The sequence below is a fragment of the Myotis daubentonii genome, chromosome 20 (genome assembly GCF_963259705.1).
Source record: "Myotis daubentonii chromosome 20, mMyoDau2.1, whole genome shotgun sequence".
Lineage (NCBI taxonomy): Eukaryota > Metazoa > Chordata > Mammalia > Chiroptera > Vespertilionidae > Myotis > Myotis daubentonii.
In genome coordinates, this window is record NC_081859.1 from 15705373 (window position 1) to 15732905 (window position 27533).

The following is a 27533-nucleotide window of genomic DNA, read 5'->3' on the forward strand; positions in this document are numbered from 1 at the left end:
TATTGGTCTTCTGATGGCTGCCTCATCTCAGTATAATATCGTCAAGATTCATCCATGTTGTAGCGTGTCAGTTTCCTTCCTTTTTAAGGCTGAATAATATTCCCTTGTATGTATATACCGCATTTCGTTTATCCATTCATCCATTGAGGGACACTTGAATTACTTCCACCTCTTGGCTGCTGTGAATAATGCTGCTATGAACAAGGGTGTTCAAATTATCTCAAGACGATGCTTTCAATTGTGTTGGTATATACAGGCGTACCTCGTTTTATTGTGCTTCACAGATGTGGCTTTTTTGTTTGTTTGTACAAATTGAAGGCCAGCTCCTCCAAGCAGAAAGATGGCTGGAACTGAAACCACAGTATCTCCAACATATGTCCATACTCAGAGGTGACATTACTAGATCATATGGTACTTCTGTTTAATTTTTTGAGGAAATACTATAGTGGCTGCACCATTTTACATTCCCATAAGCTGTGGACAAGTTTCAGTTCCTCCACAACTTTGCCAACACTCGTTACTGTCTCTCTGACTATAGCCACCTCGGTGGGTGTGAAGTATCTCACTGTGGTTTTGATTTGTACTCGCCTAATGACTAATGACCTTGAGCATCTTTTCATGAGCATGTTGGTTTATTCTATCTTCTTTTGAGCCTTTCCTCATTTTTGAATTGGGTTATTTTGGATATAATTTAGGTATATATTTTAGGTATGTCCCTTATGAGATATATGACTTGCAAATATTTCCTCCCATTCTGAAAGTTGTCTCTTTGCATTCTTGATAATATCCTTTGGGGCACACAAGTTTATACAGAAATAACTCAATATTCAATAAATGGGCCGCAGGTTTGAAATGATCAAAACTGACATGCCTAAAATGTAGCTGCTTATTTTTTATGGTGTATTTTTAACTAGATTTTTCAGGGCTTAGTGTCCTCATCCAATTTTTTTTTCTTAAGCAATGACACTTAGGCAGACATGTCACTGTAAATTGGAATACAAAATCTAACAGCTCTGTGATGGACGTTATCCTCGCATCACAGAGGGAGAAAATGAAGCGAGGAAAGTGGGCCAGATTCCTGATTCTATCACCTGGTGGATGTTGTCCTTGAAAAAATCACCAGGTTTTGGGGCAAATCAAGTAAGGCGATGATTTTATTTTATTTTTTTTAGATATTTGAAATACAACTTTATTCTGATTCTAAACGAAAAGGAATGGGAATGACAGTAACATACAAGGTTTCACCACTGAGTATTGTGATGCGACCACAGCATTCTTATAGTTGAAACTCAATAAGGAAGCAACTGCGTTCCAAAACAGCTAAATATGCAGGCCCAAAAAGTGAAGGTATTTTAACTGCCACATTCACTCGAAGCGCATTCATCTTTCGGCATCCCAGGATCAAGCACAGGTTCTGCTTAGCTATATGATAGAGTGATAAACACGCAGTACCACTGACGTCACAGGACAGTTGCCTATAAAACGAGACTTCGGACATTGGGCTCCAGCTTCCCGCTCACAGGTCGTCATCCTCGTCTGGGATTGCTGTGGTCCGAGCAACCTCGAGATGGTGCCCACGCTGTGCTGCCAGCGCGGGGTCCATGGCCACCTCCGGAGGGGCGAGAGCAGGCATGGCGACCAACTCCGTTAGGGTCTCCGATTCCAGCAAGCCAGAGCAAGGGCTTTTCAAAGCTGTAGTTACTTTTGGCAGAAATGTCGTAGCACCGAAGGTTCTTTTTTCGGGGGAAGACAATGGATTTCGCCTGCACTTTCCTGTCCTTGACGTCCACTTTGTTGCCACACAAGACGATGGGGATGTTCTCACATGCACACCAGATCTTGATGCCAGTTAGGCATGTTCTTGTAAGTAACTCTCGAAGGTACAGCAAACGTTATGATGATACACTGGGCTTGGATGCAGCCCCCGAACTTCTGGCCGCCGTGTCCCACGAGGTGACCGTGAGGGGCCCTCGGTTGGTGTGGAACACGAGGGGGTGCACCTCCACGCCCAGGGTGGCGACATACTTCTTCTTGAATTCGCCCGTCAGGTGACGTTTCACGAAGGTCGTCTTCCCAGTGCCCCCGTCCGCCACCAATACAAGTGTGAACTGAACGTGGGGTTCTCCTTGGGCGCCCTGGTGATGTCACTTCCAGAACTGTCTCCGGGCCGTCCCAAGGCGATGATTTTAAAACCCCTCTCACAAACATCCAATGAAGAACTTCTCTGAGAATAACAGCTGTTGCCGTCGCTCAGCTCATAAGCGGTGGCCTGCTGTGGGGACAGAACCTCAGGCGAGTGTGGAAACTCATCTAGGAGGATGTCCGTCTCACACACAGGCCCGGAGTGGCCTAGAAATTATCAGACACCAGACCTGCTATTGTGTGCAGAACCCCTTAGGCTCTGCCTTGGTTTAAGGATACCTCGCCCCTGGGTTACACTCAAACCTCTACTTCCACTCCCTAACCGGCTTTGCTTTTGTTTGTTTTTTCATTTTCAGAGGGTTGACCTTCTCTTGTATTGTCTCCAACTGACAGTATCCTACTGCCCCCCCCCTGCCCCCCCCCCCCAGGGGCTGGCAGTAGGGACCAATGGTTTGTTATATTCTTAGAAAGGAGATCAGGATGTGCTCGGTAGCATTTAATTTTTAAACCTCTGCTCACATCCTGCCTCCCCACAGCAGCACCCAGTACCCCAGGCACGGAGCTGGCCCCACTAACACCCCCTATTCGGAAGCGGGTGGCAACAGAAACATCTGAGCCAGGACGGCTGCTGGGAGCTATTACAGGAGGTTTTTTCATCCATCAACTCATTGAATCCTCAAGCCGACCCGGGCGCTGTCTGCACATCACACAGAGAAACGGGGCAGCGGAACAAGCTGAGGCTATGCCACCAGCAGCCAGAACCCCGCCGGCCTCGGACCCGAGCCGCCCGCCCCCACGCCTCCTCGAGGCCCTGGGCTCCTCCCGCCTCGCCCGACCCGCGCCCACGTTTCCGGTTCCACTCGGCGGGCACGTGCGCCGCCATCACTAAAGCCAGACCTGACCGGTCTCCTGCCCAGGCCGCGACCCCGGGCCCCACGGCCACGTGGGTGGTGGGAAGGCGACCGGGACTCGCTTCCGGTGGGGCCGGCACGGACGGTGCCACCTCCCGGCTTCCCGCGGCCTGGCCGGGCCCTCGCCGGCGCCCGCCGGGTTTGCTCGCGGTCCTTGGGCCCCGCACGGTCCGGTCCGTGTCCTCCCCGCGGGGCCTCCGCGCCAGCCTGCGCCCCCGGCTCAGCACGCGCCTCCGCGCCCGGCGAGGGGCCGGCCCGGAGCTGCCCCCGCGCGAAGCCGCGCTGCTCAGGGTCTCTCCTCCGGGCGCGGCTCCCACCGGCGGAGGGGGTCCCGCTCGGAACCCCGAGTCCCGGCCGGGCCCGCGCCCTCCCGGCTTCCCGGAGACGGGGGCGGGGACCCGGGGGAGCGTGGGTTCGGGACCCGCGCAAACGGACTCGGAGCCGCGTCCCCTCGGTGCCGCCCAGCCCTGGGCTCCCCGCCCCGCGCGCCCCGTCCCACCGGCGCCCCCTTCCCCTCGGAGCCGACAGCCCGCGGCTCCCGCAGCCGCAGCGCCCGCCCTCGGGGGGTGGGGGGATCGAGGGGCTCGGGGGACTCAGGGGCTCGCGCGGCGCCCCCCGCGCTCCGGCTCCCGGCTCTCGGCGCGGCCTCCCCCCGGGCGCAGGGGCGATGCTGCTGCTCCCGCTCCCGCTCTTCCCGCGGCGCCCGCTCCGCATCCGGGGGCCCGGGCTCAGCGCCCGCGGCGGGAGCGGCGGGAGCGGCGGGAGCGGCGGGAGCGGCGGGAGCGGCGGGAGCGGCGGGAGCGGCGGGAGCGGCGGGAGCGGCGGGAGCGGCGGGAGCGGCGGGAGCGGCGGGAGCCGGACGGCGGCCGCCGGACGGCGGCCGCTCGCGTTGGAACCGCCCCGCGCGGCGCCGCCCCACAATGCCCCGCGCGGGCAGCCTTTGAAAAAGCGGCGCGGCTCGTTCAAGATGGCGGAGCTCGACCAGTTGCCGGACGAGAGTGAGTAGCGCCGCCGAGCACCCCCTCCTCCCGCCGGCCGCCCGCCCGCGGGCCGCCCCGGCCGCGCCCGGCGCCCGTGCCCCCCGCCCGGCCCGGGGCGACCTCCCTCCCGCCGCGGCCCCGTCCTCCCCCGGCCGCCGCGCCGCCGCCTTTGTTATGGTGTCGGTGTGTGGGCTCCTGGGGTGGCGGGAGCGCCGGGGCCGGAAACCGGGAGCCCGGGGCCCAGCCCGTGCGGGCGGCGGCGGGGGCGGCGGGGCGCGGGGCCGGGCCGAGGCGGGGAGGCGGCCCCCGGCGCGCGGAGGGGCCGGCGCGTTACGTAACTCGCGCCCGGGGCGGAGGGTCCCGGCCCCCGCGCCCCCACCGGCCCCTCCGCACCCCACCCCTCCGACCCCGCCGCCCCCGCCGCCCGGGCGTCCACCGGGAAGTGTTTCCGTGTCAGAGGCTGGCCGCCCGGACCACAGGTGGCCGCCTCCCCGGGCGCCCCTCCCCGCCGGCTGCTCGGCGACGGCGGCGACGGCCTCGCGGGGACCTGGCCCCACGGACGTGCCCCGCGCGGGGTCGCCCCCCGGCCCCCCCCCTCCCGCCCGGCGGCGTCCACCTGCCAGACCTGCCCGCCCGCTCCCCGCAAGTAAACAAGGCGAACCCCGCGAGCGCGCTGGGCTTGGGCCGCCTGTCATTCATGTGTGAACTGTGTGAAGTGTGGGGGCGCCTGCTTAGGGGTCACCTGCTCGGGGGTCAGCTGCTCCAGGGGGTCACCTGCTCCGGGGGGGTCACCTGCTCCAGGGGGGTCACCAGCTCCGGGGGGGTCATCTGCTCCAGGGGGTCACCTGCTCCGGGGGTCACCAGCTCCGGGGGGTCACCTGCTCCGGGGGTCACCTGCTCCGGGGGGCGCCTGCTCCGGGGGGGTCACCTGCTCCAGGGGGTCACCAGCTCCGGGGGGGTCATCTGCTCCAGGGGGTCACCTGCTCGGGGGTCAGCTGCTCCAGGGGGTCACCTGCTCCAGGGAGTCACCTGCTCCGGGGGGCGCCTGCTCCGGGGGTCACCTGCTCCGGGGGGCGCCTGCTCCGGGGGGGTCACCTGCTCCAGGGGGTCACCAGCTCCGGGGGGTGCCAGCTTAAGGGTCACCTGCTCCAGGGGTCCGCCTGCTACGGGGGTCGCCTGCTCCAGGGGTCACCTGCTCCAGGGGTCACAGGGCCCCGACTCCACTCCCGGCGGAGGGTTTGTGTCGCTCCTGGGAGTTTAACGGGACCGTGAGGGCCACCTGCACCGGAGGCAGGCTACGCCTACCCGAGGGCCAGGCCGTGTCCGGGGGTGCGCTCCCCGCGCCCGGGCGGAAGGGTGGCGCCGGGCGTGTGCTCGGACCCAGCTGAGCACAGGACGGACACATGGAGGCTTCAGACGTGGCTGGAGTGACAGGAGCTGAATCTTCAATTTTACACAATTTCCGTCCTTTTGAATTTCAGATGGTCACAGTGGCGAGTGGCCGCTGAGCCGGGAAGGGCGCAGGGTGGGCGCCCAGGAGCTCGCTGTGTGGCGAGCCGGGTGGGTGCGCTGCTGGGTGCGCTGTGGGGCGGTCCACGGGCTGCCGTCTCGGTCCCCGCCGTCTGGGCCATACAGATTCTCTATCTCCTCCTGGAGTCACGGCCCAGACTCGGTTACTGTCCTTGTGCTGAGATGAGAGGCGTTTAAGTGCGTTCCTTACACCTGTCCCTGGAATGTCCGCTCCACACGGGGAGTGTGTTGACTTCCTGCGGGTCTTTGTAGAGACCCGGGGGGACCCGGTGCTCAGACTCCAGCTGCGCTCGCCGCATCGCTGGTTACAATGTGACCTGGCGTCGCACAGGGCGGGCGGGCGGCCGTGTGGTGGGTCCTGCCTGGCAAGCCCACAGCTTGTGCAGAGCAGCGTGGCTTGTCGCTCAGTGCCACACGCCAGTCATAGAAATACTTCCTCTAAATGGGATTGAACGTAGGGTAAGAGGCATGATTAGTGAACGAGCTGAATCGTGAAAAGGGGTGCAGGGAATAGCCATAGGTTCCTGTGCCCGTTCCGGTCCAGGGGACTGGCTGGTCCTTTAGCCAGCAGCTGGTCCGGCATCACCAGTGCTAAAAGCACCACTTACTGAGGACTTAGGGTAGACAGCTGCTGTGTGAGACGCCTTTGCTCATTGAACCCTCATTTCCGTTGAGGTAAGTGCTCTTCCTAGTTTGCTTGCATGTGTGAGGAGCCCAGGTCTTCCCTGGGAGCTCCTGTTCTTGATATCTCTTGCCTGTTTCACGTCTCCTCTTAGATGCCTGAGGCCCCTCAAACTTCACGGGCTCAAGATCCACCTCCCAGTCCCATCCCAGGGAAGGACACTTCCGTGACTCCTGCCTCAATGAGGCTGCACTATGCCCTCAGCTGAGACCTAGAGGTTATATTTGGAACTTCCCCCTTTTTTACTTTCCCTGTTTAAGCCTTTACTAAGTCTTGTAACTTTTGCCTTAAAAAAAAATTCTACCTACTTCTCACCACACCCTAGTCGAAGCTGTCAGCATCTGTTCCTTGCACTAATGACTTCAGCCTCTCGTACTGTACAGACCCAGCTGTCGTCCCAGCTCAGCCTGCACACAGTTAGAATGACAAATAGGTATGTCACCTGCTGCTTACGCACCTCCGTAACCTCCCCCCTCCTCCCCCAGGCTCTATGTGATATAGCACGTCCTCTCGTTCTGTCCATTTGAGCTGCGTCTGGCCTCTTTCATCCCCCACCCTCACCAGCAGGGCCTTTGCACCTGCTCTTCCCTCCACTTGGAATGCTCCTCCTTCCGGTCCTTTCTGGTTAACGGCTGCTCATCCTTTAGGTCCCTTTTGAGTGTCTTCAGACGCTCTTCCTCTCCTCCCTGATGAAGATGACATCTCCTTATCGCACCTTTTCGTGCCGCGATGTCACGCCGAGTGGCGGCTGTCACAGGTGCAGCTTTACACTGGCCATGTGGTTGGTTAACTCTGCTTAGAAGTTGCTCTAGAGAAGGTACCATTGCTGTTTTTCTCTATTCCAGTCCCATGCAGAGCACCTGGCTGGTTCTCTGACTTTTCTTCATCCTGTGTCCCTTGCTACTCCTCTAGCTTGGTGGCCTCCCCCCTGCCCTCCCTCCCTGGAATATGCTAAACTTTCTACCTCAGGCTTTTTTTTTCTTTTTTTTTTTCACCTACTGTTCTACCCAGACTCTGGTTTGACTTCCTGCTCTCGCATGGTTTCAGATCTTCCCTCCTCAGAGGACCTCCCCTGACTGCCCTGTGTGAAGTCACTCCCCACCCTGAGCGCACCTGGCTGGTTTCCTTTATAACAGCTGCCCGACTGTAATTGTCTGCTGTGTGTCCCCTCCCACTGGAGTGCAGCTCCCCAGAGCAGAGGGTTTGCTTATCTTTTCCTTCCTGGAACCCAGCCCTTAGAATAGTGCTGTCAGGCACCCGGCGAATATTTGTCGAATGACTGAATGAACATACCCAGTTAGAGCAGGATTCTAACTTAAATTCACATGCCTGTAAAGTCTGTGTTCTTAACCTAATAGTTGTGGGGGTTTTTATTGACAAAAGTAATACGAGCAGCATGATATAAGAATTAGCCATGTACTATGTGCATTGTTCTCGAAGCACTTTGACATGTATTAATTAATTTAATCCCCATTTTACAAATGATGGATCAGCCGCACAGAGAGGTTAAGTGACTTGCTTAAGGTAACATAGCAAGAATGTGGAAGAGCCAAGATTCAAGTACAGCTAGTCTCAATCTGCTCTCAACCCTCTGCAATGCTGTCTCAAAAAAGGTCAAAGGTTAAAAGAGGTCAGAATCCCCAGGACAAAGTTCCTGCCTTCATGGAGCTGGAATGGATATCCTTGCTGCTCACACCTCTTCCTTCAGATCTCTGCTCAAATATCACCTTAAGAGAAGCTATTCATGAGCATTTTATAGAGAAATCGTCTTCCCTCCCCCACCCCTCTCCACATTCCCTGTTCATACCGTCCTGCATTATTCGGTGCGGGTTCCCTGTTGGTACCACCCTGCATTATTTGGTGCAGGTTCCCTGTTCATATCACCCTGCATTATTTGGTGCAGGTTCCCTGTTGGTACCACCCTGCATTATTTGGTGCAGGTTCCCTGTTCATATCGCCCTGCATTATTTGGTGCAGGTTCCCTGTTCATATCGCCCTGCATTATTTGGTGCAGGTTCCCTGTTCATATCACCCTGCATTATTTGGTGCAGGTTCCCTGTTGGTACCACCCTGCATTATTTGGTGCAGGTTCCCTGTTGGTACCACCCTGCATTATTTGGTGCAGGTTCCCTGTTGGTACCACCCTGCATTATTTGGTGCAGGTTCCCTGTTCATATCGCCCTGCATTATTTGGTGCAGGTTCCCTGTTCATATCGCCCTGCATTATTTGGTGCAGGTTCCCTGTTGGTACCACCCTGCATTATTTGGTGCAGGTTCCCTGTTCATATCGCCCTGCATTATTCAGTGCAGGTTCCCTGTTGGTATCGCCCTGCATTATTCGGTGCGGGTTCCCTGTTCATATCACCCTGCATTATTTGGTGCAGGTTCCCTGTTGGTACCACCCTGCATTATTTGGTGCAGGTTCCCTGTTGGTACCACCCTGCATTATTTGGTGCAGGTTCCCTGTTGGTACCACCCTGCATTATTTGGTGCAGGTTCCCTGTTCATATCGCCCTGCATTATTCAGTGCAGGTTCCCTGTTGGTATCGCCCTGCATTATTCGGTGCGGGTTCCCTGTTCATATCACCCTGCATTATTTGGTGCAGGTGGTATTTGTTTACCTCCCTCACTAGAATGGAAATTCTCTGAGAGCTGGGACTTCCGCCGCTTTGAGTGCTCTCCTGTCCCATGTGCCTATAGCAGGGACCGGGATGCCTTGGCAGTCTGTGCATACTCCCGAATGTGTGCAGGGTCGCTCCTTTTTCTCACGGGAACCACGTTTCTCACGGTAGCCACGCTGGGGGATGTGTCCTGCCCACCACTGTTTCTGTCTGTTGTGTTGTTGGAAGTTTCTTAGCAAGACTTGACAGCGTTTCTCCCAACTTCTCCCCACAGCGTTACTGCCTTTGGTCATTAAGCTTCAATTTGCCATCAGAAGCTGTTCAGTTGTCCTGTTAACCATTCTCCACATCTAGGCAAGAGGGTAGTGAAAGCAGCAGTGGCTTTGATGTTGATGGGTTGTCTGTTCTGCTGCCCCTGGAGGAAAAGTCAGGTGAGGTCTAAGGATCTGAGATGCATAAAAAATGTTTCATATCCAGAACTACAATACTGTATCTGCTGCTTCTCAGTTCAGGTCTGTCTGTTTATATGAGTTGTAACTTACTGCTACTTCTGTTAAACACCGAGAATCTTTCTTCACTGATTTCTGTACTAAGTTCATGTTCTTCTTTCTTTATCCCCTGAGATTATCTTTCATTTCTCAATTTTTATATGTGTAGTGGCTCCTTAAAGATATTTACACACATTTTGAACATGCCATTTAAAAAATTGTCTTTTCGAATAACCAATGGACACAAGACACTGGGGGGTAGGGGAGGCCGGGGGAAGGTCAAGGGGAAAATAAAAAAGGAGACATATGTAATACTCTTTGTAATACTTTAAGCAATGAAAAAAACAACAAACCCCCCCCAAAAAAAACAAAACCTCCGTGACTGCAGGGATTACACCCAGGTCCCCAGCACCTAGCAGTGTCAATAAATGAAGGCAGCCCACTCTCTACAAGTAAAGCTTAAGTATAAGAAAATACAAAATAAATAAATAAGTAAATAAAAGATAAAAAAATTGTCTTTTCTCAATGCAAATAACTGACCACATTTCAAATAACTTCACTACTGTCTGAGTTTAGATTGTAGTCTTACAAATATAAATGGATGTCACAGTAACTGAGATGAGAAAGTAGCTGATTATAAAATAAAATTGAAAACTAGGAGTGATGAATAATTTGACTAATAAAAGAAAATAATAGGTATTCTAAACAGAAGAAGATTTGTTCATCTATAATTCTATGAATAACTTCTGTTTTGGAGCATAGAAAGGGTGTTTTTCCCTTGTTAATTTCTTTTTAAAATTGGGTGTAATTGACATAGCATTGTATTGTTTTAGGTGTACAACATAATGATTTGATGTAGATATACTAGAGGCCTGATGCACGAAATTTGTGCAAGGGGCTTGGCCCCGCCGCTGCCTTGACCCCCGCCTCTGCCTCGGCCCTGCCGCGGCAACTTCATCCAGAAGGACGTCCGATCTAATTAGCATATTACACTTTTATTATTATAGATATATAGAGGGCAAAAGTTATTACCCCACTAAGTCCTGCTAACACCCATTTCTACCCATTGTTACAAGTTTTTTCCTTGTGATGAGAACTTTTAGGATCTGTTCTAGCAACTTTCAGATGTGTGACAGCATTGTTAGCTGTAGTCACCATGCTGTGCGTCACATCCCCAGGTGTATGTGTCTTAGACCTAGAAGCCTGTACTTTTCACTTATTTCCCCCACCCTGGCAGCCATCAGCCTCTTCTCTGTACCTATCTGAGTTTGTCTGTTTGTTTGATGCCACATATAAGTGACAGAGATCACCCTTTATTATTTTTCAAATGACTTAGACTTCTTTGCAGTTCACATATTCAATTCAGAAATTTTCAACTTCGTGCTCTCCCTTTTTCATAAAAATCCTGTCCTTGATTCACACCAGTAGCTCAGTGTTTCTCAGATGAGCCTGCGGCTTACCTGCACCAGCATCCCTAGGGACCTTTATTAATCGTACAGATTCTTTGTGCTGGAGGAGCTTTCTGATTATTCTAATACGCACTAAAGTTTCTTTTAGCCAGTGAACCCCTCCAACTCTGTGCTAGTCCCCCTGGCCTTTCCTGAACTCCTTTTGCAGCCTGGGTCTTTAAGTGTTGCACAAACCAGCATTCTGCACACCCAGGGGACTTGCTGCCTACTGCGACAGGGCCGGCACGGTTTCTGTTTCCCCCTGTATTGCCCCTGATCTTTGCCTCCGTAAATGTCGGTTCCCTTCTCTTTTCCTTCTCCAGCACCAGCACACTTCTAGATGAAGATCCAGAATTGTGTCTGTCCTTAAGTCGTCTTCTTTCCCCTCTTTCTACATTTTTCACCCTGGGAAAGGTCTCCACTTGTCACAACTTCAGTAAGACTCCCAGATGTCTCTCCAGTTCTCCCTTACCTTTTGAGCTGAATGTCTACTAGTTATTTCTAATTGCACATCCCACCGTCACTTCAAACTCAACATCTAAAACTAAATGGATTGCTTCTGCCCCAATCAAGTTCTTTTTCTCTCACTTTGATTATGGAATAATAGTGATTTGTTTTAATTGCAGGCTCTTCAGCAAAAGCCCTTGTCAGTTTAAAAGGTAAGGGTCCCCCCCTGGTTCTCTAGGTATGGCATAAGCTAGAGATTTAATTCATGGAATGAATGTGGGTTAGTGTTTCTCTCTTCTGAGTTATGATTCATTATAGCTTTTCAGTACTGGTTTTCACTGGTGACAATTTTACATTCATATGCTGTTACAAATTGGTCCTTGGATATTAGAAATTACTAAGAATTTTTCCCCCTAGAATTATTGATTAAAGAACTTCCTTATTAGATTTAAAACATTTATTTTTTAAACATTCATTAAACAATTATGCTAAGCTGTATTTTTGCATAATAGCTTATTTTTTAAGAATCTTGCCTTTAAGTAATAATACAAATCTCTTAAAAATAAAAGAACAATAATAATTTCCTTTTCTGAGAAAAAAGATAAATGTTCCTTGGTCTTGCTGTTTCTTTCTGTAAGTAGTACATTAGACCAACCCTCTTAATATAGCTCATTTTGAAATTTTACCTTTTGAGCAAGATTCTACTGGGTAAGTACATTTGGAACTAAGCTAGATATTCTAAGCCTCATTAGTACTTTTAATTTTTAAAACTACTGTGTTGTGCTTTGAGTTGGTGATTTACCAAGTTAAATCCTCTGGCTTGAGAACACTTATCTTCCAGAGTTACCCGAATTTATTTGCCTACCAAGATCAACCCCATCCTACCTTTTTTCTTTTGTACTTATTAAAAAAGTATTTCATTATTATGAAATACTTCATACTTATTAAAAGTATTTCATATTCTTCCTCAATAGTAAAATCACTTTTCTTTTAAAAATACATATATCCGTGTATATTATATGTATGTATGGTACACATGATAAAATTTCTTATAGAAAAAAATTAGAAAATGCTGATGAGCAGCCAGAAGGAAATGAGCTAACTGCGTTTGGTGTACCCATCCCGGGACTCTCTGTTTCTCTGTGTAAAGATCCTTTTTATAAAAGTTAAACTCAGCCTTTTCTTCATAGTATGTCCAATTGGCCACTTGATTGAATCTCTTCTGGTTGCATACAACTCAAGACACTTCTTAGAATTAAGGAAAACAGAAACATCACACATTTCCTTTTTTGAATATCAAGGGTTCATATTCTGAAGTAGAAAACATTTAGAAATATGCTCTAAATTCAAGGTTAGAAGAAGTTTTTTTCATTGCCTGCTTTCGATTAGATTGTATTTATGAGATAGTTCCTGGAAAATGAGAATAAAGAAGCCACACATGTTTTAATAAGAAAATTTAATATTTTCAAGATGCATTGCCTTGCCTTGCCAAGTTACTTAGAGTTTGACCAAAACAACAACAACAAAAACACACAGAAGAGACCTTTCATTTGAAATAAACTAAAGTTATTATAATCAGTGTATTTTTTCTTATCTTGGTAAATACTTCAGATATATTGCTATTATTAAAAAGGCAATGTTCATAGTATGAAATCCGTTGAGCTAAACCTAAATCTTATTAGTAATAATTATTTATTACAGAGGGAAGCTTATCTAACACATGGAATGAAAAGTTCAGTTCTTTACAAAAAACACCTGTTTGGAAAGGCAGGAATACAGGCTCTGCTGTGGAAATGGTAAGGAATTAGTTTTTAGAATATGATAGCTAAATTGTTTGTATTATTGTCATGTGCAAGTTCTTACAGCACAGTAAAAATTTTCCAAGGTTTCCCCCCACCTTTAAGCATTTGAGGTTTTTTTAAAATTGATTGATTTGAAAGAGAGAAACATCAATTTGTTGTTCCACTAATTTATGCATTCATTAGTTGCTGCTTGTATGTGTCCTAACGGGGGAATTGAACCTGCAACCTTAGCATATCTGGAAGGCGCTCTAACCAACTGAACTACCCCACCAGGGCAAGCATTTGAGTCTTTAAGTGCCATTGAGCGGTATATGATCCTATATAAGTAAATAATCTGTAGACTGTGATAATCTGGTCATTGTTAAGCATTTGTTAAGTAATTGTAGTTTTTTTTTAAAATAGGCAAAAACAACAAAATTCCAACAACCCAAACTCGTACTTTTATTAGATAGTAAAATTTGCATGGCTCTGGTCCCTACAAAAAGATATATAAATAAGTGGTAAAATAGTAAAATCTTGTGTAGGTCAAGGGTAACTGCATTTAGGGGTGGGAAGTAGAGGTGAGCGTATAGTTGGCAGGACTAATGATTTGGGGGACCTCTGCTCCTCCCCTGCCCAGGAGGTTAGGGGTCAGTCCTTAAACAAGCCTGGAGCTGGGATACACAGCAGTGGTCACTGTACCTGGACAGCCGACCACAGTGAATGTGCAGGACGTTACACTCCCGTCAGTTCTGTCACCATCATCCTCTTCCTCCTCTTGGGAGGAAGCAGGGGAGAAGGGCTTCCGGTCAGGGCTGTGGAGGGTTGAGACTCTCAGTGGATTTAATTTCAAGGATCCTAACCTCTAACCTTGACGCGATGGGATGCTGCCCACATGTTGCTAGCTCTCTGTACCTCCCTCCCTTCTAAATAGGCATGAAGCTCTGTCTTGAATAGTGGAAGAAGGATTTGAAAAAGGATGCAGGTACTATGGGATATTATTTCTGTTGTTCTTTTCATGAGACCTCTGAACCTAGAATGGACTGTAAAATTTTTCCTATTATAGACCCTTAAGTATATGATGTACTTTGGGCACTTAAGTTTTTTTTAGTTCTACAGGCATTTATCAGGTATCTGTTATAGGTATCTCATATTTTTATTTATAAATGGAAATTCAGCTAACAATTTTTGACCTCAGATCTAGTATATTATATACATTTAGAGTTGGAGTCTAGAGTGACCTAGTCACTTTGCCCTAGCCCCGCCCTATTCAACAGACATATGTGATGCACCCAGGTGGCATTAACCCAGACACCAACATAGTAAGAACTGGAATTTCCAGAATTTATTTTCCTGCCTTCATTCAAAGCTGCTTGATTTCGGTTCCAGTTTTAATCATCAGCTAGGTGTTCTATTTGTAAACATTTTGCATAAATATGTATCTTACTGCTTTCTAAATCTGAGATCACTTGTACTTTGTATTACCTACTTCATCCTCCTGTACTGCCTGCTAATAATCTAGAGTTAGCTGTACTTTCCTATATAGAATTATATTTTGGAACAAAAGTGGGAAGTGTTCAGTCTTTTCATGAAATAAAATAATTTATATCATAGCCTTTCAGAAATTCAAAACGAAGTCGATTCTTTTCTGATGAAGATGACAGACAAATAAATACAAGATCACCTAAAAGAAACCAGAGGGTTGCAATGGTTCCACAGGTATGTGTGTGCTAAAATTTTGTTTCATGTGATAGGAAGTGAGCAACTGCTCAGTGTAATAAGTTTATATTTATTGTTACATTTTGAGTAACAAGTTCTTTTCTTTAAATCAGTGCTCTACCTTAGCTGCTATTGTAGTTACCTAGAAAATGCTATTATTTTATTGATGGACTTGAAACCAGAATAGAAAGCCAGTCCTCAGTCTTACAAATACACTTTCTTCTAAGAATGGAGATAGTGGGCATTAAGCAAATGGGTTTGGCAATATGGAATCAGTTTGGAATTTGGCATCGAGATGAGCTGCCTCCTGCAGGCCCCCCCCCCCCCCCACTGGGGAGCGAGCCCACAACCCGGGCACGTGCCCTTTCAGTCCACAGGCCGATGCTTTATCCACTGAGCCAAACCGGCTGGGGCTGGCATCTTTTAAAAGTCATGGCGGACATGTAAGAATCAAAGCAATGAATGAAAATTGGATAAGGAAATACTAACTTCAAGAATAATGTGGCCCAAGGTGGTTTGGCTCAGTGGATGGAGTGTCAGCCTACAGACTGAAGGGTCCCAGGATTGATTCCAGTCAAGGGCACTTGTCTGGTTGTGGGCTTGATCCCCAATAGGGGGCGTGCAGGAGGCAGCCAACCCATGATACTCTCTCATCATTGATGCTTCTATCTCTCCCTCTCCCTTCCTCTCTGAAATCAATCCTGTATAATAAAGAGGTAATATGCAAATTGACCATCACACCCTCGCACAAGATGGCCACCCCCATGTGGTCACCAGATGGCCACCACAAGATGGCCAACAGGGGAGGGCAGTTAGAGACGACCAGGCTGACGGGTTAGGGCAGTTGGGGGTGACTAGGCCTGCAGGGGAGGGAGGGCAGTTGGGGGCGATTGGGCCGGCAGGGGAGGGCAGTTGGGGGCAATCGGGCTGGCAGGGGAGCAGTTAGGCATCGATCAAGCTGGCAAGGGTGTGGTTAGGGGGTAATCAGGCTGGCAGGCAGAAGCGGTTAGGGGCAATCAGGCAGGCAGGTAGACGAGTGGTTGGGAGCCAGCAGTCCTGGATTGTGAGAGGGTGCAGGCTGGGCTGAGGGCCCCCCCCCCCCCCGCCCCAGTGCATGAATTTTGTACACCAGGCATCTAATAAAAATATATATTAAAAAAAGAATAATGTGATTTTTTCCCCCCTATCAAATTTTTATTTTTTGAAAGTCATTCCCTACTTCCCTGTCATTTTTGTTTGTTTTGTTAATCCTCATCCAAGGATTTTTGCCATTGATTTTAGATAAAGTGGAAGGGAGGGAGGGAAGAAGAATGGGAGGAGGGGAGAGAGAGAGAGACAGAGAGAGAGAGAGAGAGAGAGAGAGAGAGAGAGAGAGAGAGAGAGAGAGGAGAGCATCAATGTGAGAGAGTTGGTTGCCTCCTTCATGAGCCCCTACTGGGTGGGTATCAAACCTGCCACCCAGGTATGTGCCCTTGACTGGGAATGGAACCACTGAAGGAACAGCACCGGCCAGGGCTCATTTCCCCCGAGTGCTGGAGACTTCAGTGTGGTGGGTCATAGTAGAGGTGATTTCCTCAGCCAGGGATTGGGCATCAGAGGGATTAAAGGAGTGACCAGCAACATGCCCTACCAAGCACATAAAACGCCTTCCATGCCTTTATGATAATCTCAAATAATACAAATGCTTACGTTCTGTAAAGTGAACAAAAAGATATTTTGAAAAACTTTAATAACAAATGTACATGAGCATCTAAACTTCAGTTTGAAAAATGGAAATAATACAAAATGTGCATAGTTGGGCTTAGTAGGTGTTGGATACAAGGTTGAGTGAATGTAAGAAATAGTTAAATAACTTTTTCCTGTGTTGACTTAGGAGAGGTGTGTTATTAGGATAATTTGCGTAACAACTCTCTAAAGTGGGTTGTTTTAAAACTTCTTTTCTTCCTCTAGCTGTTTCTTAGGAAAATTTCCAAGCATTCAGAAAACTTTAGTCTCTGTGACTATAAAGCCATCCTGCCCAACTCATCCACTGCCTTGCTCTGCAGACACATGGTCCTTCTAGGACTATTACAGTCCTTTGTGCTTCTGAGATGAGACTTCTGAGATTGTCGTTTCTAGCCTTAACGTGCCTAGTTCTTCAAGTTGTATTTACATGACATGGCTTGTTCCCTTATCTTCCTACTCAGCCTCTAAGTACTTATATTCTGTCTGTGTGTGTTTTGTTGTTGTTGTTGTTAATCCTCATTTGAGGATAGTTTTTCCATTGATTTTTAAGAGAGTGGAATGAAGAAGGAAGGAGAAGAGGAGAGAGAAAAGCATTGATGTGAGAGAGCCACATCAAGTGGCTGCCCCCCCCCCCCCCCACACACACCCCAGCCAGGGCGGGGAACACGCAACCTAGGGCCCTGCCCTGGGCCAGAGAGCCCTCGACCCTTGGCTTCTCTGGCTGACACACTAACCACGGAGCACACTGGCTGGGGCATACCCCTTTGTTTGTTTTTTAAATTTACCTTTATTATTGAAAGTATTCCAGATGCCCCCCACTGCCCCTCGCCTCCCACTCCTACCCCGCCCCCGCATGTGTATTATGTTGATTTGCTCTGGAGCAGTCCTGATGAGATAGGCTACTATTATATTATCTCCCATTTTTCAGATGAGAAGACAGACACAAGTACCTTGCTCAGGGCCACAAACCTAGGAAGTGAAGGCTGCTACTAACGTGGCAGACATCCTGTCTCCAGAGCCCTGCTTTTTTATGTTTTAGCAGTTTTATTGAGATATAATTCATGTATCATCCAACTCACCTATTTAACGTGACACGTCAGTGGTTTTAATGTAGGCACAATTGAGCAAGCAGCACAACCAGTTTTAGAACGTTCTCATCACCCCCCAAAGAAACCCTGTTCCCTGTACAGTCACTTCATTTTCCATGCGCTGAATGAAAGAGGTGTGATGGCTACAAGGGTATGAACATTGAAACTTTAGAAGATAGTGCCAACAAAGTCAATTCATAAAAGTTGGAATAATTTCTATTTCCACTAATAGTTTGAATATATTTCCCCATACTCAACAGGGGATCTCTACTATAGTTTTACTGTATCCAATGAGCCATTAAAAAATCTGGGTCAGTAATTCAAAGGAAAGAAAAGTAACACTTTTTCTGATAATAATAATTTATAGTAAATTGGTTATTATTTATGCTTAACTCCCAACATACAGAGAGAGATAGAAACATCAGGGATGAGAGAGAATCATTGATCGGCTGCCTCCTGCACACCCCACACTGGGGATTGAGCTTGCAACCTGGGCATGTGCCCTGACTGGGAATCGAACTGGTGATCTCTGGGTCGATGCTCAACTGCTGAGCACACCTGGCTGGGCAGTTATTTTCTTATTAGTCTGTAAGAATTTTGTATATATTAAGAATATTAGCCTTTGGGCTGTTTATATTGGCTATCCTTTTCTTCAGAGTTTGTAGGTTTTTTATTTTTTAGTTTGTTTTTTTACTTTGTATTTTTCACCATGCAGGATTGAATAAAAATTTTAAGAGTCAAATATAACTGTCTTTCCTTTTTATGATTTACTGAGTTTGTGCTCAGAAAGACCTTCTTTAGTCTGAAATTTATAGTTCTAGAATTCTCTCAAATTTCTTTTTTTTAAAAATCTTTCAACAATAAAGATTACATATTTCAACAAGAAAGTATTACATATGCCCCCTTTTCCTCCCCCTTTAACCCCTTCTAGCCCACCCCATCTCTCATATTTCTTATATCATTTCATTTTTTAAATATTTAAATATTCGGTCCATCTGGAATTTATTTTGGAGTAAGGAATGAGGTAAGACTGCAACCTGATCCCCCCCCCCCTCCCCAGACGACTACTTACTTGTCCTGGTCACATTTACTGCGTAATCCATCATTTATACATTGATTTAATATGCTGCCTGCAATACGAGGCAAACTTCTGTATATATTTGGGATTATTTCTAGGCTTTCTCTCTTTATGTCTACTATGTCTCTATGTGCTAGTGTCAAGTTGTTTTAATATTGCTTTATATTTTGGTTAAATGTCTATAAGACATTCTTACTTACTCTATTTTTAGATTTTCCTAAATATTCTTGTACATTTTTTTCTATGTAAATTTTAGATTCAACCTGATTAGGAAAAAAATCTTGATGGCAGTTTTGTTGTTCTTTTCAAAGAACTTTTGGTTTCATCACATTTTTTTCTATTGTTTTTCTGTTTTTTATTTCATTTATTTCTGTTCTAATCTTAATTATTTTTTTCTTCTGCTTGCTTTGGGTATTATTTGTTCTTTTCTGGTTTCTTAAAGTGGAAAGGTAGGTTGTATATTTGAGATCTTTCTTCTTTTCTAATATAGGCATTTACCCTATAGATTTTCCTCCAAGCATTACTTTAGGTGTACCATTTAACTTTTAGTTTATTGTATTTTTTCAGTGGTTTCCTCTATTTCTATTCTATTAAGAATTATTTTAATAGATATTGAATTTTATCAATGTCTTTAGCATCAGTGAAGGTGATCATATGAGTTTTATTGTTTTGATTTATTAATAATGGCAAGTTATATTAACAGTTTTTTAATACTGGAATCTCCTTACATTTTGTTTTGTGTGTCTATTTATAATCCTTGCATTTTTGACAGAAGTTTTAGTTGGTTGTGCTGTATTCTTTTGATGTTCTGATGGTGTTTATCTGGTAACATTCTTTTTTTAAAGCTTTTTAAAAATTGAGATATAATGACATATAACATATTACTTTCAGGTGTACAATATAATGATTGATATTTGTATATTTGCAAAATCATTGCCACAATAAGTCTGGTTAACATTTGTCACCACAGTTACAAATATTTTTTCTTATTATGAGACCTTTTAAAATCTCTTAGCAACTTTTAAATATGCAATACTGTATTATCTATAGTCATCATACTTTGTAGCCCATCCCTATGACTTATTTATTTTGTAACTGGAAGTTTCTACCATTTGACCTATTTGGCCCATTTCCCACTCCTACCTGTGGCAACCAATATGTTCTCTGTATCTATGAATTTGGACTTGTTTTTGTTTGTTTGTTTGTTTGTTTGCTTTGGATTATACATATAAGTGAGATCATATGGTATTTGTCTTTCTCTGTCTAATATATTTCACTTAGCATAATACTCTCAAGGCCCATCCATGTTGCCACAGATAGCAAGATTTCGTTCTTTTTTTATAGCTGAATAATATTCTAGTGTGTGCGTGTGTGTGTGTGTGTGTGTGTGTGTGTGTGTGAGTGACATTTTCTTTATTCTTTTATCCATTGATAGACACTTAGGTTGCTTCTGTGTCTTGGCTACTGTAAATAATACTACAGTGAACATGGGGGTTTATCTTTTCTTTTTATTATTAAATTTATTGGGGTGACATTGGTTAATAAAAAGGGGGTATATGTCTTTTCAAGTAGTGTTTCATTTTCTTCTGATAAATGGCCAGCAATGGCATTGCTAGGTCATACGGTAGTTCTGTTATTACTTGAGGAACCTCCATACTGGTTTCCGTAGTGGTTGCACCAGTTTACGTTCCCACCAGTGGTGCACAATGGCTCCCTTTTCTCCATGTCCTCACCAGCACTTGTTATTTCCTAACTTTTTAACAACAGCCGTTCTGAAAGGCATAACGTGAGATTTCATTGTGTTTTATTTTCATACATATTTTTATTGATTTCAGAGAGGAAGGGAGAGAGAGATAGAAACACTAGTGATGAGAGAGTGTCATGGACCGGCTGCCTCCTGCACGCCTCCTACTGGGGATCGAGCCCGCAACCTGGGCCTGTGCCCTTGACTGGAATCGAACCTGGGACCCTTCAGTCCGAAGGCCAACGCTCTATCCACTGAGCCAAACCGGCCAGGCTCATTGTGCTTTTGATTTGTATTTCCCTGATGGTTAGTGATGTGGAGCATCTTTCCGTGTATCTGTCAGCGCTCTGTATGTCTTTGGAAAAATGTCTATTTAGATCCTGTGCCCATTTTTTAATTGCTAGTTTTTTTGCTGTTGAGTTTTAGAAGTTTTTTGTTTGTTTTTTTAAATATGCTTTTATTGATTTCAGAGAGTAAGGGAGAGGGAAAGAGAGGTAGATACATCAATGATGAGAGAGAATCGTTGATTGGTTGCCTCCTGCACACCCCCTACTGGGGATCAAGCCTGCAACCTGGGCATGTGCCCTGACTGGGAATTGAATGATGACCTGGTTCATGGGACTACACGCAACCAACCGAGCCACACTGGCTGGGCTCAATGCCTTTGCTTTTGATGTCAAACCCAAAAAGTCGTCACTTAGACCAAGGTCAAGGAGCTTACTGCCTATTTTCTTCTAGGAAGAATTTCAAGTTTTACATTCAGTTTTTTAATGCATTTGGGTTAGTTTTATGCGTGTGAGATAGTAATTCAGTTTCACTCTTTGGCATGTGTTTTTTCCAGTTTTCCCAACAGTGCTTATGGAAGAGACTGTCCTTTCCCTGTTAAATACTCTTAGCTCCTTTGAATTAATTTATCATATGTATGAGTTTATATCAGGGTTCTCTACTCCATTCTGTTGACCTGTGTGTCTGTTTTTGTGCCAGTATCATACTGTTTTGATTACTGTAGCTTTGTAATATAGTTTGAAATCAGGGGGCATGATGCCTCCAGTTTTGTTGTTCTTTCTCAAGATTGCTTTGGAGATTTGGGGTCTTTGTGGTTCCATACAAATTTTAGAATTGCTTGTTCTACTTCTGTGAAAATGCCATTGGAATTTTAACAGGTATTGTATTGAATCTCTAGATTGTTTTGGGTAATATGGAGATTTTAATAATACAGGGCGGGACAAAGGTAGGTTTCCAGTTGTATGTACATGAAACAATTTATTCTTCGTATGTGAAACAGTTTATTCTTGTATTATTATTTATTATTTATTGTATTATTTTCCATACGAACAACTGTAAGCCTACTTTTGCCCCACTCTGTATTAATTTTTTGCAGCCCATGAATACAGGATATCTTTCTAAGCGTTTTTAAATTTCATAGAAATAAGTGATATTTTCTGAGGTTTACTTTTATTATACTTGGGGCAGATTTTATTATCTGTGTTACGTGGTCTTTATGAAAATAGTTCGGAACTATGTTTTCTTCTTCAGTGATTTGAAGCAATTTAATAGCATTGGAGCCCTGGTTTAATAGAAGAATTCACTGGAAGCCGTCTGGGCCTCGTGCTCGCTTATATGTTTTCTCTCTGACTCTCTCAGGAGCAGCAAAGTTCTCTTACTGGTCTTTTCCGGCCCAGGAACTCTAGGAATATTTCTCACAAGCATCTTTTTCCTGCTTGCCTTAATTGAAATTGTACTGCAGTGCAAACATGTTGGGGACACATAGTTCACCTTCTTTGTAGGAATGTTATGAAACCAGAGGCTTTAGTTAACTTTGTCATAATTAATTAGAATGCTTATTAAATAATAACAAATGTTTCATGTTGGACATTGTGGAGTCTTTTTGAGTACTTAACTGTAATCTACTTTTTTACAAATGTATTCAATGTTGTAGAAGCTCATTTTTACTTAATGGAAATGTAATTAATCTCTGTTTCTTTATTGTATAGAAATTTACAGCAACAATGTCAACACCAGATAAGAAAGCCTCACAAAAGATTGGTTTTCGATTACGCAACCTACTCAAGCTTCCCAAAGCGCATAAATGGTGCATATATGAGTGGTTCTACTCAAATATAGATAAGTATGTATCATGAATTATATGATGAGTATTACTTGAAGCAAAAATTTAAGTTTTTCAAACGTTATAAGCTATAACCTTTTCTGTAGGTCCATTTTGAGCCTCTTTTCCTAAATTCCTTTTTCTATTCTTTATTCTGGTTTGACCTGTTGCCATTTCTCATCATTTTCTTCCCCCTTTTTGAGGAAGAAGTTATTATACATTTTAGTGTAAATAAAATGAAAGTATAATTTTTATATTATAATTTATAAAGACTGTGACACAAAGAACCAGTATTTGCAATGAATGGGGCTTGTTTTATAATTGTTCAGATTTTAAGTGTTAGTATAATAGTAGAGAAATAGTGGATTCAATAAGATTTCTAGACGGATAGTCTTTCTTATTTGGTAGCACTTAGGAACTTTAGTTACACATAAATGTTTAAATAAAACATTAAGAATCTATGCACTAACAGCATTTGCTGAGGAAGAATGTTGGTTTCTCAGCCGTCACATTCTGTTCCCTGCTGGTTCTGGGTGGTGCTTTGCTGGCTACTTATCTTTACTTCCCGTCCACACCAGTGGCCTGCTCTCCTCTGGTAAATCTCGTGACTGTTCATATTTAAGCCCAAGCCCTTTCTAAAAAATACATGTTTTTATGGATTTTTAGAGAGAGAGGAAGGAAGAGGGTGAGAGAAAAAGAAACATTGATGTGAGGAGAGCCATCAGTTGGCTGCCTCCTGCATGCCACATACTGGGGATGGGGCCCACAACCCAGGCATGTGCCTAGACCGGGAATCGAACCAGCAACCTTTTGGTGCACCGGACAACACCCAACCAACTGAGCCACCCTGGCCAGAGCCCAAGACCTTTGTGTATCATTGCTAGTTCTTGACTGCCCAAACCCATGAATAGAATTATTGTTGTCCACAGGTTTTCCATAGATATATAAGCAGGCTCTGAGGGTGTCGGAGTGTGGTCTGAGTTCTTGAATTCCGTTCTAACTTTCTGGAGTGCTCCGGTCTTCTAAAACGGATTTATTCTCAAAGAGGACTCCTTGATGAAGGTGTTCCTTTGGGACAAACACTTTGTAGCTAACATTGCTTATCCTCGCAGGTGCACTGCCAGAGCCAGGATAGCCCCGAGGGTGTACTCCTGTAGGACATTGAACATGAGTGTCTCCTGGGCCTCTCGAGCACAGGCTAACTGTTCCACATGATTTGTTCCACAAAAGCCAAGAATTTAATGCAGTTTTAGCCCTTTGTGTATCTGATGTGTATATATTTTGTGTAAAACTGAAAGTTTGCATTTTGTGATTAGTTTGATGTTGAAAATTGAAATGCATATTTAAATTTTTGTCTCTTTAAGTAACACACTGTCTATTAACCATTAAAATGCCATTTCTATTTTGTAGACCGCTCTTTGAAGGTGATAATGACTTCTGTGTATGTCTAAAGGAATCTTTTCCTAATTTGAAAACAAGAAAGTTAACAAGAGTAGAATGGGGAAAAATCAGGCGGCTAATGGGAAAACCACGGAGGTAAGAATGTTTTGTTTCAAGTAAAATCAATATGTCAGGAGTATCATTACTGCGTTGATTTAGGTTCACAACTGAATTGAGAGGAAGGTGTAGAGATTTCCCATATACCCCCTTGCCTCCACACAGGCATAGCCTTCACAGTGATCAGCATCCTCCAACACGGGTACATGTATGACAATTGGTGAACCTACATCAACACATTATAACAGTGATGGCGAATCTATGACATGCGTGTCAGAGGTGACATGCGAACTCATTTTTTTGGTTGATTTTTCTTTGTTAAATGGCATTTAAATATCAACACTAATAAAAGAGAAAAATGGTAATTGGCGTACGAGCTACCCTTTTCATTGGCTAATCAGGGCTATATGCAAATTAACTGCCAACTAAGATTGGTAGTTAACTGCCAACAAGATGGCGGTTAATTTGCATATGTAGGCACAATGCAGGGAGGCGAAAGGGAAAGCAGGAAGAAGCCCCCTGCCACTGACAGTGATCGGAAACCCAGGGGGGAGCTAAGAGCTGGGGGGCAGGGCAAAGGCGGCCCCGGGGCCGCCTTTGCCCTGCCCCCCAGGCATGATCGGAGAATCAGGCACCTTTGCCGCCCTGGACAGTGATAGCAGGAAGTAGGGGTGGAGCCAGCGATGGGAGCTGGGCACGGTTGAAGCTGGCAGTCCCAGGAGCTAGGGGCCCCTTGCCTGGGCCTAAAGCGGAGCCCATGATCGAGGGGCCGCTGCAGCTGCGGGTCCCCGCTGCCCGGGCCGGACGCCTAGGCCAGAGGCTTTAGGCCTGGGCAGGGGCGGAGCCTGCAACCGCGGGGAGCTGGGGGTCCCCTGCCCAGGCCTGACACCTCTGCCGGAGGCCTCAGGCCTGGTCAAGGGGCCGATCCGGTGATTGGTGATCGGAGGGTGATGAGGGTCAACTCCTCTGGCCGAGGCATCAGGCCTGGGTGGGGGGCGGAGCCGGGGATTGGGGGGATATGAGGGTCCCCTTGCCAAGGCCTGAAGCCTGGGTCAGAGGGTCAGGCTTGGGCAGGGGGTGGAGCAAGCGATCAGAGGGAGATGGGGGTCCCTTGCCCAGGCATGATTCCTGGGCCAGAGGCCTCAGGCCTGGGCGGGGGCCAGAGCCAGTGATCGGGGGGAGATGGGGGTCCCCTGTCCAAGCCTGACACCTCTGTCAGAGGCGTCAGGCCTGGGCAAGGGGCTGATCCTGCGATTGGAGGGTGATGGGGGTCAACGCCTGAGAGCTCCCAGTATGTGAGAAGGGGCAGGCTGGGCTGAGGGACACTCCCCCCCTCCCCCCCAACACACACACACCCAGTGCACGAATTTCGTGCACCGGGCCCCTAGTATAAAATAAATATCAAAAATATAAATCTTTGTTTTACTATGGTTGCAAATATCAAAAAAATGTCTATATGTGACACGGCACCAGAGTTAAGTTAGGGTTTTTCAAAATGCTGACACGCCGAGCTCAAAAGGTTCGCCATCACTGCATTATAACCATCCACAGTCCATTGTTAACATTAGGGTGCATTCTTGTGATTAGTTGTGTACATTCCGTGGGTTTGAGGACTATATGAGGACATATACCCGCCGTTATCATCAGACAGAGCAGAGTCCCTGCCCTAAAAATCCTCAGCCGCACTGTGCGTCCTTCCCCTCCACCCAGCTCCTGGCAGCCCCTGCCCTTCCTGTCATCTCCCTAGTTTTGCGTTTTCAGGATGTCATGCATTGGGATCATAGGGTATGTAGCCTTCCCAGACTGGCTTCTTTCACTTAGTAATCATGGCTTGGTAGCACCTTCTTTTTGGCCGTGAGTAATATTTCATATCTATATGTATACCATTCACTATGAAGGACACCTCGTTGCTTCCAATTTTTGATGATTAGGAATAAAGCTGCTATAACCACCCGTGTGCAGATTTTAGTGTGGACCTAAGTTTTCAGTTCATTTGTGTAAATACCGGGGCTGTGGTTGCTGGATCATATGGTAAGAGCATGTTTAGTTTTATAAGAAACCAATGAATTGTCTTCCAAAGTGGCTGCACCGTTTTGCTTTCCCGCCAGCGGTGAATGAGAGTCTTGTTGCTCCATGGCCTGGCTAGCATTTGTGTCAGTGCGTGGACTCTGGCTTTCTAATAGAATAGTGGCATCTCGTTTCATTTGCATTTCCCTAATGACATATTGTTACAGAAGAACGGAGAAAAACTAAGCAACGTTTAGAGCCGGGGCCCTCAACCTTTTTAAACAGGGGGCCAGTTCACTGTCCCTCAGACCGTTGGAGGGCTGGACTATAGTTTTAAAAAACAACAACTATGAACAAATTCCTATGCACACTGCACATATCTTATTTTGAAGTAAAAAAAAAAACGGGAACAAATACAATATTTGTATTTGCATGTGGCCCGCAGGCTGTAGTTTGAAGACCCCTGGTTTAGAGAAAGGGAGTTACATTTTATTATTATTATGCACGGGCACAGAGAAAAATATCTTTCAAATTCTGAGCCCCCAACATGGAGGAAACTTTCCCTATTTATACTTTTTCCAGTTCTTTGTCTCCCAAATTTGGAATGAGTCTTCCGGGCCTTCTGAGAAAGGAGGCCTGTGTGCTGGGAAGGGGCCCTGAGACCATCTCTCCAGGCCTGGCCTGGTGCCAGCCTGACAGCTCTGTCTGGGGCATGGTTTACGGCCTCTGGAAGGGAAGTGAGTGTTATTTTCCTTATTTAAGCAAGCAAATGTTTACAGAAGCCAGACTAGCAGGGTTAAAATTTCAGACAGCAGGTTTTATATAAGATGGATGCTTCAATATGATGTGGATCATCTTTTCATATGTTTATTTGCCATCTATATTTCTTCTTTGGTGATATTTGGTTTCTTAAAAGTTAAAACATAAACTGGCCATATGACCCAACCATATCACTCCTACGTATTCACATAAGAGAAATGAAAGTATATGTTTATACAAAAACCTATACACAAATATTCGTATCAGCTTTGTTGTAAAAGCCCCAAACAGGAAACAACCCAAACATGCACCAATAGGAGAATAGATAAACAAATTGTGATGCGTCCATAGAATAGAATACTGTTTTCCAGTAAAAAGGAATGAACCACTGATACATGACAACATGTATGAATCTTAGAATAACTACGCTAAATGACAGAAGCCTGACAAAAGAGTACATACTAGATGATTCCATTTATATAAAACTTTAGAAGATAGAAATGATAATGATGGAAAGCAACTCAGTGATTGCTTGGGAAATGGGAGTATAGAAGTAGGAGTGCAAAATAAGAATAATAAAGTGGCACAAGGAAACTTAATGGTAACCAATGTCTTCATACTTTATTAATCTCGACTGTGATGATATATATTTTGTGGCATGAAATCTGTGTTTAAATACCTTTGTTTCTTCATAGAATTTGAAAATATAAGTAAGACAAGCCCTAAAGATAAGAGTAAATTTAGTATTCATACTTCAAGGCAGGAAGAATGATTAAGCG

At 45.9% G+C, this 27533-nt stretch overlaps 1 protein-coding gene and 1 pseudogene across 12 annotated transcripts in view; one reads left to right on the plus strand and one right to left on the minus strand.

Annotated features, from left to right (window-relative positions):
- Positions 1–1152: 1152 nt before the first annotated feature.
- LOC132222649 (GTP-binding nuclear protein Ran-like) lies at positions 1153–3025 on the minus strand (annotated as a pseudogene).
- Positions 3026–3944: 919 nt separating this feature from the next.
- LIN9 (lin-9 DREAM MuvB core complex component) overlaps positions 3945–27533 on the plus strand; it is a 56044-nt gene continuing 32455 nt past the window's right edge. The window contains exons 1-10 of one of the 12 annotated variants that reach the window (XM_059677818.1): positions 6037–6238; positions 6340–6462; positions 6571–6678; positions 9141–9297; positions 11429–11461; positions 12951–13045; positions 13965–14015; positions 14645–14749; positions 22379–22512; positions 23902–24027. In XM_059677818.1, coding sequence (XP_059533801.1) covers positions 14010–14015; positions 14645–14749; positions 22379–22512; positions 23902–24027 — 371 coding nt within the window. In that variant the 5' untranslated portion in view covers positions 6037–6238; positions 6340–6462; positions 6571–6678; ... (2 more) ...; positions 12951–13045; positions 13965–14009. Of the gene's footprint in view, positions 4052–6036; positions 6239–6339; positions 6463–6570; positions 6679–9140; positions 9298–11428; positions 11462–12950; positions 13046–13964; positions 14016–14644; positions 14750–22378; positions 22513–23901; positions 24028–27533 lie in introns of those variants that run through there. The other 11 variants (XM_059677817.1, XM_059677815.1, XM_059677821.1 and 8 more) reach the window with 11 other exon arrangements.